At 40.1% G+C, this 16,103-nt stretch overlaps 2 protein-coding genes across 3 annotated transcripts; one reads left to right on the forward strand and one right to left on the reverse strand.

The window, feature by feature from the left end:
- Positions 1 to 5,699: 5,699 nt before the first annotated feature.
- psmd8 (proteasome 26S subunit, non-ATPase 8) lies at positions 5,700 to 11,346 on the reverse strand. The gene is made up of 7 exons (XM_037678320.1): positions 11,218 to 11,346; positions 10,364 to 10,436; positions 10,174 to 10,276; positions 9,907 to 10,072; positions 8,534 to 8,634; positions 8,292 to 8,403; positions 5,700 to 6,366 (listed from the first exon to the last, which is right to left on the reverse strand). The coding sequence occupies exons 1-7, from the start codon at positions 11,320 to 11,322 to the stop codon at positions 6,229 to 6,231; spliced, it is 798 nt and encodes a 265-aa protein (XP_037534248.1). The 5' UTR covers positions 11,323 to 11,346; the 3' UTR covers positions 5,700 to 6,228.
- Positions 11,347 to 11,415: 69 nt separating this feature from the next.
- On the forward strand, positions 11,416 to 13,737 carry nup88 (nucleoporin 88). 2 transcript variants are annotated; one of them, XM_037677649.1, is made up of 2 exons: positions 11,416 to 13,165; positions 13,313 to 13,737. In XM_037677649.1, the coding sequence occupies exons 1-2, from the start codon at positions 11,433 to 11,435 to the stop codon at positions 13,590 to 13,592; spliced, it is 2,013 nt and encodes a 670-aa protein (XP_037533577.1). In that variant the 5' UTR covers positions 11,416 to 11,432; the 3' UTR covers positions 13,593 to 13,737. The 2 variants fall into 2 exon arrangements, with proteins under 2 accessions (XP_037533577.1, XP_037533576.1); XM_037677648.1 differs by having other exon boundaries at positions 11,416 to 13,737.
- Positions 13,738 to 16,103: the final 2,366 nt, after the last annotated feature.

The raw sequence follows: 16,103 nt of genomic DNA on the forward strand, positions 1-16,103 counted from the left end.
AAAAATAATTAATATTTTATATAAATTAAATTTTAAACGAATTCACAATGGAAAATACATGGTTGGTAATTATAAAAACTCAATTAATCTAAACCGAAAGGATTTCAGTACCAAGGACAGCTACTCAAAACTGCGCATGCGCACTTTAAATTCTAGTTGCCGGTGATCTTCTAGCCCGTTTGTTCGCCTGTTAGCAAAATATCACGTGATACACTAGACGGATTTTAATAAAACTCTTTCAAAAATGGATGTACATCTACAACTTATTACCTGCCGGAGTCAACACGAGTCAAAATGGCCGATAAAAAGGGCCAAACATAAAAATGGCTAAATTCATTTGCCATTTGTTATTTTACAGATACTGAGCTAAAATTAGATGTGGTAGTAGCTGAAAGTGATCCCCAACACATACTCCAAAGGCTAACGGATCAAACAAGGACTTTCTAGAAATCAAAGATCTCGTGAACTTAACTTTTAGCTATTTTTGTAGCTATAAGTTACTGTTTTGTCTATTTTAGCATTTAACTACAATTTGTCTTATTTTAGCTTTTAGCCACCGTTTTGCTGATCTTAACATTCTTTTCTGTTTTACTGCTTACAGCTTTAAGGTACTGTTTAACTAATGATAATTTTTATGCTGTTTTGCAAGTTACCTTTCAGTTAGTTTTGCTGAAGGACAAACTTTTTTAGCTGTTGTTTTGCTGAAATAACTTTTAAGCTACTGTTTAACCCGTTTTAGATTTTATCTACGGTTTTGCTTGTTCTAGCCACTACTATTCGACTGTTTTGCCACATTTCAAATTTAGCTGCTGTCTTAATTTTTAGCAACTGTTTTGCTAATTTTAGATTTAAGCTACTGATCTGGTACAACTTTTAGCTGTTTAAACTTTAGCTACTGTTTTCCTGATCTGCTTCTGTTTAGATTATTTTGTACAATAGCCCCTCAGTTTGAGCTTCTTCAACAAATTTCAGCCTCTTTCATATCTCAGGCTAGATTTATGCAAAACATATGGTTTCTTAAGCTACAGCTGAGCAGCCCTCCACTTTAACAACTGAAGAGCAGGAAATGCCTGTTGACCCTGAAGTTAAAACCATCTCAGGAAACTCTTGTTAAACCTGACGTTAAAACCATCTGAGCAAATACAGGTTGACCCTGAAGTTAAAACAATCTAGAGAAACTCATGTTAAAACTAGATTTAAAACCATATTAAGAGACCTTTGTTAAACCTGAAGTTTAAACCATCTTAGGAAACACCTGTTGAACCCCAGGTTAAACCATAAAGTAACACCTGTTAAATGTAGATTTAAAATATCTTGATGCATGCTGTTAAAAAAAAAAAAATCTAACGTTAAGTTAGGTCCTCTGGATGGATTAAAAAAAATTAAAATGTGACGAAAGACAAAACATTTCAACAAATTAAAACAAATAAATAAAATCCATTCAGAGGATTTGACTTAACTTTATTAGACTAGATTTAAAACCATATTAAGAAGCACTTGTTTAACCTGAAGCTAAAACCATCTTAGAAAACACCCATTGAACTTGAACTTGAAGTTAAAACCATCCCAGGAAGCACCTGTTGAATATGAGGTTAAAATCATTTGAGGAAATGCCTGATGATCCTGAAGTTAAAACCATTCCTGGATGCGCCTGTTGAACATGAAGTTAAAACTATTCCAGGAAACACTTGTTGATCCTAAAGTTGAAATCATCCAAGGAAACACTTGTTGAACCTGAAATTAAAACCATTTTAAGAAACTCTTGCTAAATCTGAAGTTAAAACCATCTTAGGAAACATCTGTTGAACCTGAGGTTAAAACCAACAAAAATAGCACCTGTTAAACCAAGATTTAAAATATCCTGATGCATGCTCAATAATCCAGGTAAAAAAATATAACAAAGTAAAAAAAAAAAAAAGTAAAAAAAAATATGATAATTGTTGAAATGTTTTGTCTTTTATCCAAAAGACTATCAGTCTGACTAAGTCTTTTGGATAAAAGATGAAACATTTCAACAATTTTTGCTATTTACTTTTTAATTTGTCCAGAGGACCTGATTTAAATGTTAGACCAGATTTAAAACCATATTAAGAAACACTTGTCTAACCTGAAGTTAAAACCATCTTAGAAAACACCAGTTGAATCTGAAGTTAAAACCACCCAAGAAGCACCTGTTGAACATGAAGTTAAAAGCATCCCAGGAAACAACTGTTGAACCTGAATTTAAAATCATCTGGGGACACACTTGTCAACCCTGAAGTTAAAACCATCAGGATGCACCTGTTGAACATGAAGTTAAAACCATCTCGGGAAACTCCTAGTAAACCTGAGGTTAAACAAAACAACATAAAGGAATCCAACAATTTTACATCCCAGGGAGAAAAAGAAACACCAAGCAGGTCTATTTTCAAACAAGTGATCCACAGAATCCCGTTGCCTCAGGCGTCGATTTATTCAAACCATGAGCACATTTTATACTCCGGGTCTTGCAGTGAACTCCAACACAAAAAACAAGGAGGGAGAAGATACTCAACTATAAACTGTTGTTTTTGGGTAGCTTCACTTACTAAACCGCTACGCTCATAAGCTACACATTGTGGCCTCCTTCCCGCCCTCTGGCCAAAGGTATAGGAGCAAAAAACTTGGCTTCAACAACAAGAACCACACTCTCCACTACTACAATCAGCCTTTAAGATTGTCCAGAGCAATTTAAATTGCTTCAAAATGGTTCTAACTGAAGACGAAACCAATTCCATTCAATTCAATTTATTTATTTAGCGCCAAATCACAACAAAGTTGTCTCAGGGCACTGAACAGAAACATTCACATACAAAAGCCAGTTAGTAAAAGTTCTAAGGAAGGAAGCCGGCAGACTCATTGAATCTTCACTAAGTCTCTCATCCTGAGCAAGCACAAAGGCAACAGTGGAAAGGAAAAACTCCTTTTTAACAGAAATAAACCTCCAGCAGAACCAGGCTCAGGACGAGCGGCCATCTGCTTTGACCGGCTGGGTTTGAGAGGACAGGAAGGAGAAACAAACACAGACTGGCAGGTGCAGGTGTAGGTGCAGGTGCAGGTGTAGGTGCAGGTGAACCCGTGGAAGAAATACAAAAACACATGTCAAGGACAAAAAAAAATACAAATACAAAACAAGCAGTAGCAGAATGAAAAAATGTGTTCAGTTTGTCCTCCAGCAGTCTAAGCCTATAGTAGCATAACTAAGGGAAAGCTCAGGAAACCCAAGCCAACTATAGGATTTATCAGAAAGGAAAAACTTAAGCCTAATCTTAAAAATAAACAATGTGTCAGCCTCACAGACACAAACTGGAAGTTGGTTTCACAAGAGAGGAGCATGATAACTGAAAAATCTTCCTCCCATTCTGCTTTTGAAAATTCTAGGAAACACAAGTAAACCTACAGTCTGAGAGCAAAGTGCTCAAAATATGAAACAACAAGATCTGTAATATAAGATGGAACTAGGATGTTGAGAGCTTTGTAGGTTAGAAGTAAGATTTTGAATTCAATTCTGGATTTGACAGGGAGCCAATGGAGAGAAACTAAAACTGGAGAGATATGATCTCTCCCACTAACTCCAGTTAAGACTCTGGCAGCAGCATTTTGGATCAACTGAAGACCATTGAGTGAATCTCAAATGAGTTGAAAAGGATGTCCTGTGGATGCATTCTCATCTACCTGCCAGCTGTGCTCGAGTGCCTGACCACCGAGATCCTGGAACTAGGAGGAAACACGGCTCATGACACTGAAAGGACAGGATCGTCCCTCGGCACCTATCCGCAGTGACGAGGAGCTCGGCAGACTGCTGGGAGGAGTTCTGCCCGGCATTTGGGAGGTCCTACAACCCGAGGGGAACCGAGAGGCCAGCCGAGTCTGAGTGGATGGATCGGACGGCATCTGCAGCCAGTTTATTAGGATCCACTGTGGGATGGACCTTTGCAGGAGATCCTTCCTGTCTACAGTCATCAGTATCTATAACATCTCTTAATTAAATGAGGATTACGAGTTACAACAACAAAAAAATTCCCTCTGGGATTAATAAAGTATTTTTGAATTGAATTGAATTGGCTTTTTAAAGAAGTATGTGGACACCCAGATAAACCATTGCAACAGTCCAGTCTAGACGTGACAAATGCAAGGACCAGTTTTTCTGCATCATTTTTATACGTTTCTAGTTATAGTGATATTACGCAGGTGGAAGAAGACGGTTCTAGTAACGTTTTTAATGTGGGGAATAAAAGACGTGTCCTGATCAAAAAGAACACCGTGATTTTTAACTTTAGAGCTGGAGGACAGATTAATGTCATCCAGAGAAAGACTGCAAGATTTATTCCTAAGATGCCCAGGTCAAAAAACTGAAACCTCTGTCTTGTCTGTGTTCAAAAGCAGAAAATTTAGGATCATCCATCCATCCATTATCTTTACCCGTTTATTCCATTTTGGGTCACGGGGGTTGCTGGTGCCCATGTCCAGCAATCACTGTGTGAGGGGCGGGGTACACCCTGGACGGGTCGCAAGTCCATCACAGGGACACATAGAGACAAACGAGACAAACAACCATTCACTCTCTCACTCACACCTAGGGACAATTTAGAGTTACCAATCTGCCTAACACGCATGTTTTTGGTCTGTGGGAGGAAACCGGAGCACCCGGAGAAAACCCACGCATGCACGGAGAGAACATGTAAACTACACCCAGAAAGGCCCCTGGACCGGGGTTTGAACCAGGGACCTGCTCGCTGAGAGGCAGCAGCTCTACCAGTTGCGCCACCGTGCTGCCCAAAATTTAGAATCATCCAGATTTTTATGTCTTTAAGACATGCTTGTAGTCCTGAGTAACTGATTGGATTAATTGGGTTTCATAGACAAATATAACTGTGTATCATCAGCATAACAGTGCTGATGATACACCAAGCTGCAGGTGTTCTTAACTCAAAGGCTTATGATTTCTAAACACTCCTGTTGAACAGGTTTACTCAGGTTTTATACTCGCTCTCTTCTTAGTGGCACATATCCAACGTCCAGCCACTTCAGAATCAGAGCCTGCCCGTCTTTCAGTGTGAACAAGCGACTTGTTGCCACGTATTCACTTCAATCCAATAACTACTTCCTTTTGTCTAAACCTGTGGTGCAGACGGAGCCAGGAGACATCATTTGAGTTGCAGCTCCGTTGTTCTGAAACCAACTTCAATCTTGTCTAATTTATTCATTATGTTGAACTTTATTTAAGCAAACCCACTGAGATCACAGACCTCTTTCACAAAGGCAGCCTGGGCCTGTAGGCCACTTAAACAAGTTGTTTTTTTATATTTATACGTATTTTAAGAGAACGGACATCAGACTGTAAATGTTTTATATGAACAGATCCTGTTTTAAGGAAGAGGGTTTCATGGTTTTATTTAAATGCTGTCGTTTAATGGAAGTGTTTTGTTGCCAGTTTTGGACAGGACGCATTCAATTTTTATTCTAAGCTTCTCCTGGTAAAATAAAGGAAATAATACAATTTAATAAAAATGGAAAACTACTTTTCTTTGGATCGTCTGGACAATTAACACAGGAGCTCATTTTAAATGTTAATTTGAAAGTTTATTTATTTGCTGTATCAGTTGTTTCGTGTTGGTGAACCAGTGCAACAATAAAGAAGAGAGTGAGGGAGTAGAAAAGAAATGCAGTCACAGAAAAGGTTTATTTTCTGGATTATTTATTGCAGAAAGGAAGTGGAATACAAACCATTCAAGGAGGAAGTTGTGTTACTACGTCGAAAACAAACTTCAATGGACAAATATTTCTGTACCAAGGATAAAACCTTGTGTACAAAAATCTAAATGCCATTTAAAAAATAAAAATAAAATTTGTGACGTTGTGTTGAAAACAGATTAGCGATTGATCCGAATGTAAATAAGACAAAAGGTCAGATGTCTCAAAGTTTTGGTGTAAGGCATCCTAAACAAAATAACTACCGCTGAAATCCTTAAATATTTTCAGAGACCGGCGGCGACTGTAAATCATCTTCACTTTCAGTTCGGTTCTGTGTTTTGAAAATCAAAAACGATGCTAGACAGGAGGACCAGCAGAGGATGAACTGAGGAAAACATGTTTGGAAAATAACTCCTGTAACAAACGGAGTCACGCGTGTTGGACTGGATGGTTCCTGGACCGGCGGTGTGTTTATCCGAGTGCGTCTGTACACGGCTGAGTGTTCCTGGTGGCAGATTACACGATCATTTCCAGCTGTCGTGCGTATTCGATAACCTGCTGCGCCAGCTCCGTGGAGGGAATGGTCACTTCCTCTGTCCTCTGGTGCTGACTGGTGAAAGTGTAACAGCCGTCAGGGTTCTGAGTCCAGCCACGCTGAAATCGAAGAAACACACGGCGCCGGTTATTTGGATGTTTTATTCCCCGTGCGCTAAAATATCAAGGAGGAATCGTGTTTAAAACTTAAGACCTGGGGTGTTCAAAATGTGTTCGGCCACATGGAGTGGTTTGTGCGGCCGTGACTGCACTTTTAAGATTAATATAATTTTGGTTTGTGGCAAACTTAAGGCCCAAATATGGCCCTTCTCCCTATCTGGCCCCCAAAATGAAAGTAAAATATTTTTATTCATTCGCATTTTACTTAAAACTTTATTTAGTTAGCACTGACTTCTCATGACAGTTGGACAACTTTGAAGCCACGAAAAATTAGCTTGAATTTTTCCGTAATCTTTGATTTTAATGTGGGAAAAAAATGACAGAACGTCAAATGAGACGGATGAAACTCTTGTTGAGGAACCTGCAACCAAGGAAAAATGTCCGGTATCTGACTGGAGCTAAAGAATTGACTGAAACTGGCCCTTTGTTTGAAACGAATTCATAGTTTTGGTCCTCGTTTGTAATTTAGTTCGACACCCCTGTGTGTATAGGTTGACGCAAAAGAGCCCCTTACAAAATTTAAGGGTGAAATATTTGAATGTGACTTGTGCAAATGAGGTGAAAATATTGATTTTTGCAACCTGGCTTTTAATTTTAAGACGTCCGGCAACTGAAATAGCATATTATCTTCCTAATCACCTTTAAATCAAACACATTTTTAACAGATTAGTCTTTTGAATTAATCCTTTGTCTTATAATCCTTATAATTCCCTTTGTAACGGAGCATTTTTCTCTGCTAGCTGCTGTAGAACTGGAAAATCCCTTCATATAATGTTTTAATCACTGTTACATTTAGGGCTGTAATTCTAGATGACATCAGTAAAGACCAATGAAAATAAGAGTTTTTAAACCGGCACTCTCATTATTACAACTAGCAGGTTGTCAGGTGATAAATCACCAAAATTCAATAAACTATGAAACATTTTGAAGCTCGAGTGAAAAATCGTTCCTCAATATTGAAGAATTCCTCGTTGTGGCTCTTTTTGTCGGCACGGGTAACAAATTTTTAGATTGAACAGGAAACCAGTGAAAAATAAAAATCTTAAAACGTGCAATATTAAGAACAATACAAGTTTTCCCAACTTCAATTACCCAGTTATGACTTTTATTACCATTTCATAAGAAAAAGGACTACAAACCTTTAATTTTTTAAAAAAAAAAGTAGAATTTGAGTAATTATTCAAAAATCTTTTTGAAGATATAAATTGCTGTTGATTTAATCATCAATCGAGGGAAATGGAACTTTATGGCGTGGGAATAATTTACATCCAGTGTGATCAGCTTTGCTGATGCTCCTTCAAACCTTCTATGAATCAGTTTTAGCCCCCGGGGGTCAGGTTGTTCAGCACCTTTACAACGAGCCATCTACGCTTGTTTGGATCTGGAGAATTTCTGAAAAAAACTCTCAGGTGGGATTCAGTCTGTAAATCAGTTCGTGGGTTCACCACCAGGCCACACACCTTAATAACGCCCGTTTTCAAAGAAAAGTGACTCATATTACGCTTTGGTTTCTGAGAATAGACTAAAACGTTCCTTTCCAAGCACAGGAAAACAAACAGACTAATGGGCATCTAAACTGTCCATAGGTGTACAATGAGTGTGAATATCTGTCTTTGTATCCCTGTGATGGACTTGTGACCTGTCCAGAGTACCCTGCCTCTTGCACAGAGGCTGCTGGATATGGACCCCTCAATGGCCCAGAAAGAAGAAGCAGGTAAATAGATGGATTGGTGGTAAAGGGGCCAAGCACTGTAATATTTCACCCATTTTATTGATAAATTAAACATCATAGCTCGACAACTGATATCTGACAGTTAAATCAAACCTTCAGTGACTCGAGTTTACATCCTGAAGAAGACTCTCACCTTCTTGGCATACTCTGTCATCTTTTTGGGGGTGTTGAAGAAAAGCACCCGGGTTGCTTCACTGAACTGGATCTGCTCGTACGCTTTCTCTATGCAACCTGCAATCTCATCCCTGCAAATACAATTATAAAAAAATTATTTTGGCTTGCTTGTTTTCAAATTGGTCATGTTTATTTTGAGGAGAGGGTTTAAGCTGTCAAATCTTTAATTTGTCTTTACTCTGTGGTCAAAGTGATTCTTACCGAATGGTGTCGAGCAGAATGTCTATAAAGAAGGTGTAACTCGCAGCAGGGATGTTGCCTTTTGCGAGAAATACCTTGTTGTAGCTGCCCTCCATCAAGTACTGAAATGACAAAAAAAAAGAGAAATCAGACCACAGTCTATATTTATAAAAAGTTCATATTAAAAAACATATCTGGGGTGAGATCTTTATTATTTTTGCACGTACAGATTATCACAGGCGATTTAAAATAGCATTTTAGTCTATTCAAGAAAAGTGAGTAGACTAAAAAAAGTTTGTCTACTCATCAACCAGGGACCAAAATCTACATAAAACCTTTGCATTCAGTTGTTTTTGTCTCACTGCGTCTAAATTTTATGCCTTTCCCCCATTGAGAAACTTAAAAACGCTGTTTCACAACTAGAAGTTGTTTTGTTTACAGCACATAGATGACAGTGGACAAAACTTCCCATCCATAACTACAACTTTTAGTATGAAAGGAGATTTTATTGTAAATGGGATGAATTAAATTGTTCTTATTATGGATAATACCAAGTAAAAAGCATAACTCACAGGCTGGCGGAAACCTAAGAGTGCGTTCTTTGACACATTACATCAAGGGTGCTCAATCCTGGTCCTCGAAGGTTAATATTCTGCATTTTACTTGTTTCTCTGCTCTAAAATGCCTGATTCAATCCTTGAATTAGCTCTTCGTGTTCTGAAAAAGCCCGTTAATCACCTATTGATTCAAATCAAGTGTGTTGGAGCAGAGAAACATCTAAAAGTTCCAGGACAGTGGCTCTCAAGGACCAGAATTGGACACCCAAGCGGTATATCATGTAAAAATGCACCCTCTGAATTCTTACACCCTCGTTATTGTTCATTTACAAGGTACCTGACCTGATTATCTTTACAAGAAGTCTGGGAGGAAATGACACAGATAGTTGCAATCCCACATGCAGTCTCTTTGTAACGTGTTAAAACACGTGCACGTATGAAAACAGCTTTTGTAAAATACTTAAAATGCTATGACTTCATGGAAATGAATAAAACTATTTAGGAAATGTAGTGTCAAAATATAAATAAAACGAAAAAGTATTATTTCAGGTAAATGTTAATCTTAATTATTCATGGGCACCACATGAAAAACAGCTGCTAATCAGGTCTCTCTTGTAAATGAGTCCTCGAGGCTCAATGGGATTTAAATGTCTAAATAAAGGTTGAATTAATCTGAGACTACACAACCGTTTCTCCTAAATTTAGAAACCTTAGCTCCTAAACTGAGATAAAGATTACTAAAACTCACAAATGCCATTTTCCCAAGAAAGACCAGTTTAATGTAGAAAAATAATCAACCTAAATTTGAGTTTAGTCCAGTAGTGAAGATGACAGCACCTGTTCTAAGGAAACCGGATGTTTGATGTACACGTTAGTCTGAATATCTCGCGCGCTCAGCCTCTCGAGTTCTGTGTGAAATTCAGACACTCGATTCTGTGAGAGCAGGAAGAGCAGGTTCAGTCCAAGCAACTGGTGCATGTAGGCAGCTTCAGGCAGCTCATTTCTGAATGACAAACGGGGAGGAAAAAAGAATGTTGAAGGCAAATCAGTGAGTATTGGCTGAAAATTTCACATGAAAGAAAATAAAATATAAAGGGACATTACATGTAATCAAAGTAGTAACATTTTAGTTGGGCCATGTATCTTTCAAAAGATGGGATGTCTTTCTTTTGGATGCTCCACAGAGCTCCAATCTCAAGGACATCACCTGAAACAAACATGTTTCCAGTTAGGCATTTATCATTTAATTTAATTTACCGTCCTGCAATCCCCAAATAACACAACGGTGACTCACGAGCTAAAATGAGCTGCTGTTTGGTCATTCCAGATCCGATAGTAGGTAAGAAATTCAGCTCCAGTAATGAAACCTGGACAAACAAGATTTGCAGTTTCAACAAAATTCTGTCCTTAATAATTTGTCACAACATATGCAAATGAACAAAGTATGAGTTATAATGTTTTGACTTAACTAAAATTGTCAACTCAGTGAGCTCTAACAGGGAAATGACTACATTATTTTATGTTTTAATGTTTAAGTTTCTCATTTTTATAAGCAAGCAAATGTTTTAAAGAATTGCAAATCGATGAGCACAAACAACCCACGTGCTTTGGAAGAAAATAATCTAAATAATGTAAAATCAAAGCATTAAAACTTTAATACAGATTTAATAATATTTATGAAGCTTTAACCATTCAGAAGATCTCTGGCCTATTACAGTTTATACCATCACTTTATTTTATTATTTAAAAAAGGGTCGAATAGGATTTAGGAAAAATGTATTGCTTCAGAGAGGGAAGTTGAGTATAAAATTGTTTGTGATACTTTTCAGCTCCAATGTTTGGGTTCATCTGGCACTTGGATTGATTAATGCTAATGACGTTAGCAACAAATAAGTGATTGGTTTTCCTACAGTCATAACAAAAAAACAATATAAAAATGCCGGTAACTCGAACAATAAAACATAGCTGACAGATTAAACTTAAACCAAAACTCGTTACTTTTTTAAAATAATAAACAATCTTTCTAAATTCGACTAGCCTAGCTAGCCTGTTAGCATGTTTAGCTACATTAGCCCTGCTGTTTTAGAAGATATATTAATTCAGTTTGTACAATAAAATTAATAATAACCAAACAAGCAGGTGGCCCACCTTAAGTTTGCTCAGGAGTTCTCCGCATTTGTCCAGGTTCGGTTTGTTTTTGTTCCACTCGGCTTTGAGGGTCTCATATTGTCCCGCAGCTTCTTTCAACGCCATGGTGGTGATTCTGCAAAATGTACGACGCCGGCCAACGATTTACGGCTGTCGTGAAACGCCCGTAAAGCCCTGGTTTCCTCGCGAGACGACGCCAGAGAGTGTTGAACAAGATGGCGGCGTTCGGCAGCGAAAGGTGGCTGGGTGATTTACCGAACCATGCCATTTTCAAAAAAATACGAGAGAAGTTGGATTTGGAGTCGAAGTCAAACGAGAAAGAAGTCGTTAAAAATCTGACGTTTTGTTTGGGCGGGGACTTTTTCGTGTGGGACGACTCGGAAAGCGTGTTTTACACGACCAACCTGCGGCAGCTGAACTCGGAGGAGGAGAGCGAAAGCAGCGGGAAGTTTCAGACCTTGTTGTGCATCAACCCGCCTCTCTTCGACGTGTGCCAGGTGTTTGTGAGCCCGGCGCAGCGCCACGTCGCGCTGGTCGGCCAACGGGGCGTCTCGGTCCTGGAGCTCCCGCAGCGGTGGGGCAGGAGGTCCGAGTTCGAAGGGGGACGGGACCGAATCAACTGCAGAACCATCCCGGTGGCGGAGCGCTTCTTCACCAGCTCCCCGTCGGTGAGTCTGCGGCAGGCGGCGTGGTACCCGAGCGAGACCGACGACCCCCATCTGGTTCTGCTCACATCCGACAACACCATAAGGTTTTACGGCCTGAAGTCGCCCCAGACCCCAGCCAAAGTCCTGTCGGTGTCCCAGTCTGAGGACGACAGCAGCGTCCACCCCCCGGCCCGGTCCTACGCTGCATCTCTCGGGGAAGTAGCTGTAGCTTTTGACTTTGGGCCAAGTTCAGCTCCTCCTCGGCAGCTGGCAGCCCAGCTCTTCAAGGAGCAGCCGGTTTATCCTCTGTACATCCTCTATGAAAACGGGGAGACCTATGTGAGCTACACGGGTCACACAAACGGGTTGAGTTTCAGTAACCCTGCAGGACCCCTCCCCATGTACCCTGCGGCTGAGGACAACTACGGCTATGATGCTTGTGCCATTCTGTGCCTGCCCTGTGTGCCCAGCATCCTGGTGATCGCCACGGAGACGGGGACGCTCTATCACTGCGTGGTTCTGGAGTGTGATGAGGAGGAAGAGTCCGGGGCGGTGGAGAAGTGGATCCGACGCGCCGGGGCTGTTCCGGCTCTGTATGTGTTTGAGTGCGTTGAGCTTGAGCTCACGCTCAAAGTGGCTGCGGACGACGACGAGCCCCAGGAGTTCGACTTCACCTGCCCGATCAGGCTGCACCGAGACCCCCTGTGTCAGCAGCGGTACCACTGCACCCATGAGGCGGGGGTGCACAGCGTGGGGCTGATTTGGGTCAACAAGCTGCAGAGGTTCCTTCAGTCCGGCGAGGAGGACAAGGACAGTCTCCAGGAGCTGGCTGCAGAGAAGCGCTGCATCGTAGAGCACATTCTTTGTACCAGACCGCTGCTGACCAGCTCGTCCGCTCCTGTTCTGGGCTTCTTAATCGTGTCCGACCTCTCTTTGGGTGCCACCATGATCTGCATCACCGCCACCTACGAGTGCATCATGTTGCCCCTGCTGAGCTCCATTCGCCCTCCCTCCCCTCCTCTGCTTTGTTCCCATCCAGGTCCCGGTTCTGGGAGCTCCCCTCTGCGTGGGCTCGCCAACGACTCCTTTGAGCAGCACATCCGCAACATCCTGGCTCGCAGCTCCACCAACCCCGTCGTGCTCAAGGCTGGCGACAAGGACGCCCCGCCGCCACCGCCGGAGTGTCTGCAGCTCCTCAGCAGAGCCACGCAGGTCTTCCGTGAGGAGTACATCCTGAAGCAGGACATGGCCCGCGAAGAGATGCAGAGGAGGGTGAAGCTCCTGAGGGACCAGAAGAACAAGCAGCTGGAGGAGCTGGCTCTGTGCCGGGAGGAGAAGAAGAGCTTAAGAGAGGCGGCGGAAAGGCTGGCCGATAAGTACGAAGACGCCAAGTATCGTCAGGAAACCATCACGAACAGAGTCAAGAAGGTTCTGTGCAGCCTGCAGAGCCAGCTGCCCGTTCTGTCCAACAGCGAGAAGGACATGAAGAAGGAGCTGCAGACCATGAGCGATCAGCTGAAACACCTGGACAACTGCATCAGGCAGGTCAACATGAAGATGGAGTACCAGAAGAAACAAGTGGACAAGGACATGTCTGCAGCCAGGACCACCGTCTCACTGAACGCCCACCAGAAGAAGGTTGTCCAGGACGTCCTCAGAGAGCAGGGACAGCAGATCGGGGACATGATGAAGCAAATCAAAGACGTCAAAAACCACTTCAGCTTCTGAACGTCTCCAAAAACTTTGTTCTCTTCAGTTTATTCTGTTTGTACATTCAGAACATTTTGAACTCAATCAAACCAAGTTTTTGACGTGATTTAACTTTTAGAATTAAAAAAATAAACATTTTCTGTAGCGGTTTGTACTAATTTTATTTACAAGATGATTCAACAAATTCTGGTTTTACGGCGCGTTTATGGTTCCAGTGAATAATTTAAAAAAAACCATTTGTTCTAAAATAATGTTTTTTTAAAGGCTGCCGGTTGTTTCTGTAACTCATTTGGTTTAAAGTCAGTCATCTTCTAATTTACATAATCGATCCGATGAAGTCAAATCACGTTCATCGTTAATTTTTTGTATGAAGACAAAATGTTTATTTACCGTTCACAAATATAAAGTGCTCGCAATTATTGTGCATATTTTCATTTAACAACTAAATTATATTTGATGAAAAGCGTCGAGGTAGATCTGGTCGTTTCATTTGATCTTTGACTTCCTGCCTCCCGTCGTCTTCATCTACTTTGTGTGTAAATGTTTTAAATTAACGTGAATTGTTGGTATTTTAATGTTTCTGAGGACCTCGGTTTGATAAACAGCCACGAAGTCCGGAGCGGGTTTGGTTGAAATTTTACGTAGAAAATCTGACAAACGTGTAAAAATTATAGCTTAAACCAGGGGTGTCCAAAGTACGGCCCGAGGGCCATTTGCGGCCCTTGGAGTGATTTTGTGCGGCCCACAACTGCAGTTTGAATTGTACCATTTTGGTCAGCAGGCTTAAGAAGTTGTTGCAGACTTTCTGTATATTTGTTGATAATCCTTTTTTATATAATGTTTAGATTTAACAGCAAAACAGATGAAAAATAATCTCAATGCGCAATATTAAATAAAATGCATTTTATTTTCACTTCATGGTACAAAGCACCACAAACCTTTACAGACTTGATAATGATGCTTAAAACTTGACTAAATATAACAAGTTGCAGTTGATGTAATAACCAATAGAGGGAAACTGGGCATTTTTAATCTTTGGATGTTGTAGCGACTGACGGATGATTTTTCAGAACTTCCATCAGCCTTTTGGTCCGTCCATGGTCCAAAAGTTTGATCGACCCCCTTTTAAAAGGACATTTATTCTCGTATTACGCTTTTGTTGCTGAGAACAGACAAAAATCAACTTTCCAAACCGACCCAACAAAAATAATTATAAATAAAAATATAAGGTTAGTGTTTAAGAAGCTTTTAATGTTTTTGTATCTACAACAATTTAAAACTCCATAAAAATGAGTAAGCTTTTGTCTTTTTAACTTAATTTACTAATATTTCCACACAAAAACATCGATCAGTTTTTTTAAACATTGATCTCTGAAATCACTTCAGCTGTTTTTAGCTATTGTCTTTAGCTACATTTAGCTACAGCTTTGTATTGTTAGCTTTTAGAAGCTGTTCTGCTAATTTTAGCTTTTTGCTTTGATTTACTAAATTTAGCTTTAAGCTGTAGTTTTGCTATTTTATGCTAATTTTTAGCAAAGGTTTTGATAATTTACTTTGTATAAAGTTTGTAGCAAATTTAGTTCTTTTTACCGTTTTGTTAATTTTACTTTAGCTATAATTTTGCTCATTTTTAGCTTAAATTTAAAATTTTCATTAATAGTTTCTGTTCAGTGCCCTGAGATGACTTCTGATGTGACTTGGTATAAATATATATATATAAATATATATATACAATTGAATTTTAGCAACAGTTTGTTAAAAGTAGCTCATTTCTAATAAAAAGAGTTACAAATTAAACTTGATATTAAAATAGAAGTTGTTTAAAATCGAGGTAAATTCAAAGCAGTACTTGAAATAAAGAGAAACAACTTTACTGCATAATAATAATTAAATTTAAATTAAATTTTACCTTCTTTTTTTAGACCTTTATGTTGATCAGTGAATGTTTATCCTCAGATGTCCAGCTGCTGATTTTACAGACAAAAACGATCATTCTTCACTTCATAACCTCTAAAAAATAAATAAAGTCCCATCTTTTATTGTATGAATTTAAGTGAATAAAATGTGTAGTTTAAAACATTTCAAACAGGTTCTGTGTCCCGCCTGGAGCTGGAAACGAGCAGATGTTCTTCATCCAGCAGATGTCCCTCCTCTTCACAGCAGAAGGCCTTGTTTTCCTCTCGGAGAGGAATTCCCCTCAAAACACGGAGTGACGTATCAGGAGGAGACCCCGGCTTTGTTGAGTAAGCTGCGGGGATCTCGTGCTGGCGGGGTCATCTGATGATCTGGGCCACCCTCTGATGGGTTCCTCAGGATTAGTGACTCACCAGAGTCCAGGTCTGTAACAGGATCTTTGTTCAAACCGCCTTTCAGAGGCCAACTTTGCTCATGTACTCAGAGGGTGTGGCGCCCTGCAGGTTTGCTCCTCACGAGGGGGAATGTTGTTGAAATCTCAAAAGGCTCCAGTGTTTGGATCCTGAGCAAAGTTTGCGGACCCTGGAAAGGAGATATTAATAACTCGAGACCAGC

The sequence above is a fragment of the Nematolebias whitei genome, chromosome 6 (assembly GCF_014905685.2).
Source record: "Nematolebias whitei isolate Nwh7 chromosome 6, NemWhi1, whole genome shotgun sequence".
In the NCBI taxonomy this organism is placed as follows: Eukaryota; Metazoa; Chordata; class Actinopteri; order Cyprinodontiformes; family Rivulidae; genus Nematolebias; species Nematolebias whitei.

Bases quoted from the DNA above. Each gene is read 5' to 3' on its own strand.
- nup88 (XM_037677648.1), top strand. From the start codon at position 11,433: ATGGCGGCGTTCGGCAGCGAAAGGTGGCTGGGTGATTTACCGAACCAT.
- psmd8 (XM_037678320.1), bottom strand. From the start codon at position 11,322: ATGGCGTTGAAAGAAGCTGCGGGACAATATGAGACCCTCAAAGCCGAG. The intron at 10,437-11,217 runs GTGGGCCACCTG...TTGTTTGTCCAG, and splicing joins AACTCCTGAGCAAACTTAAG to GTTTCATTACTGGAGCTGAA. The intron at 8,404-8,533 runs GTAAGAATCACT...TTGTATTTGCAG, and splicing joins ATTCTGCTCGACACCATTCG to GGATGAGATTGCAGGTTGCA.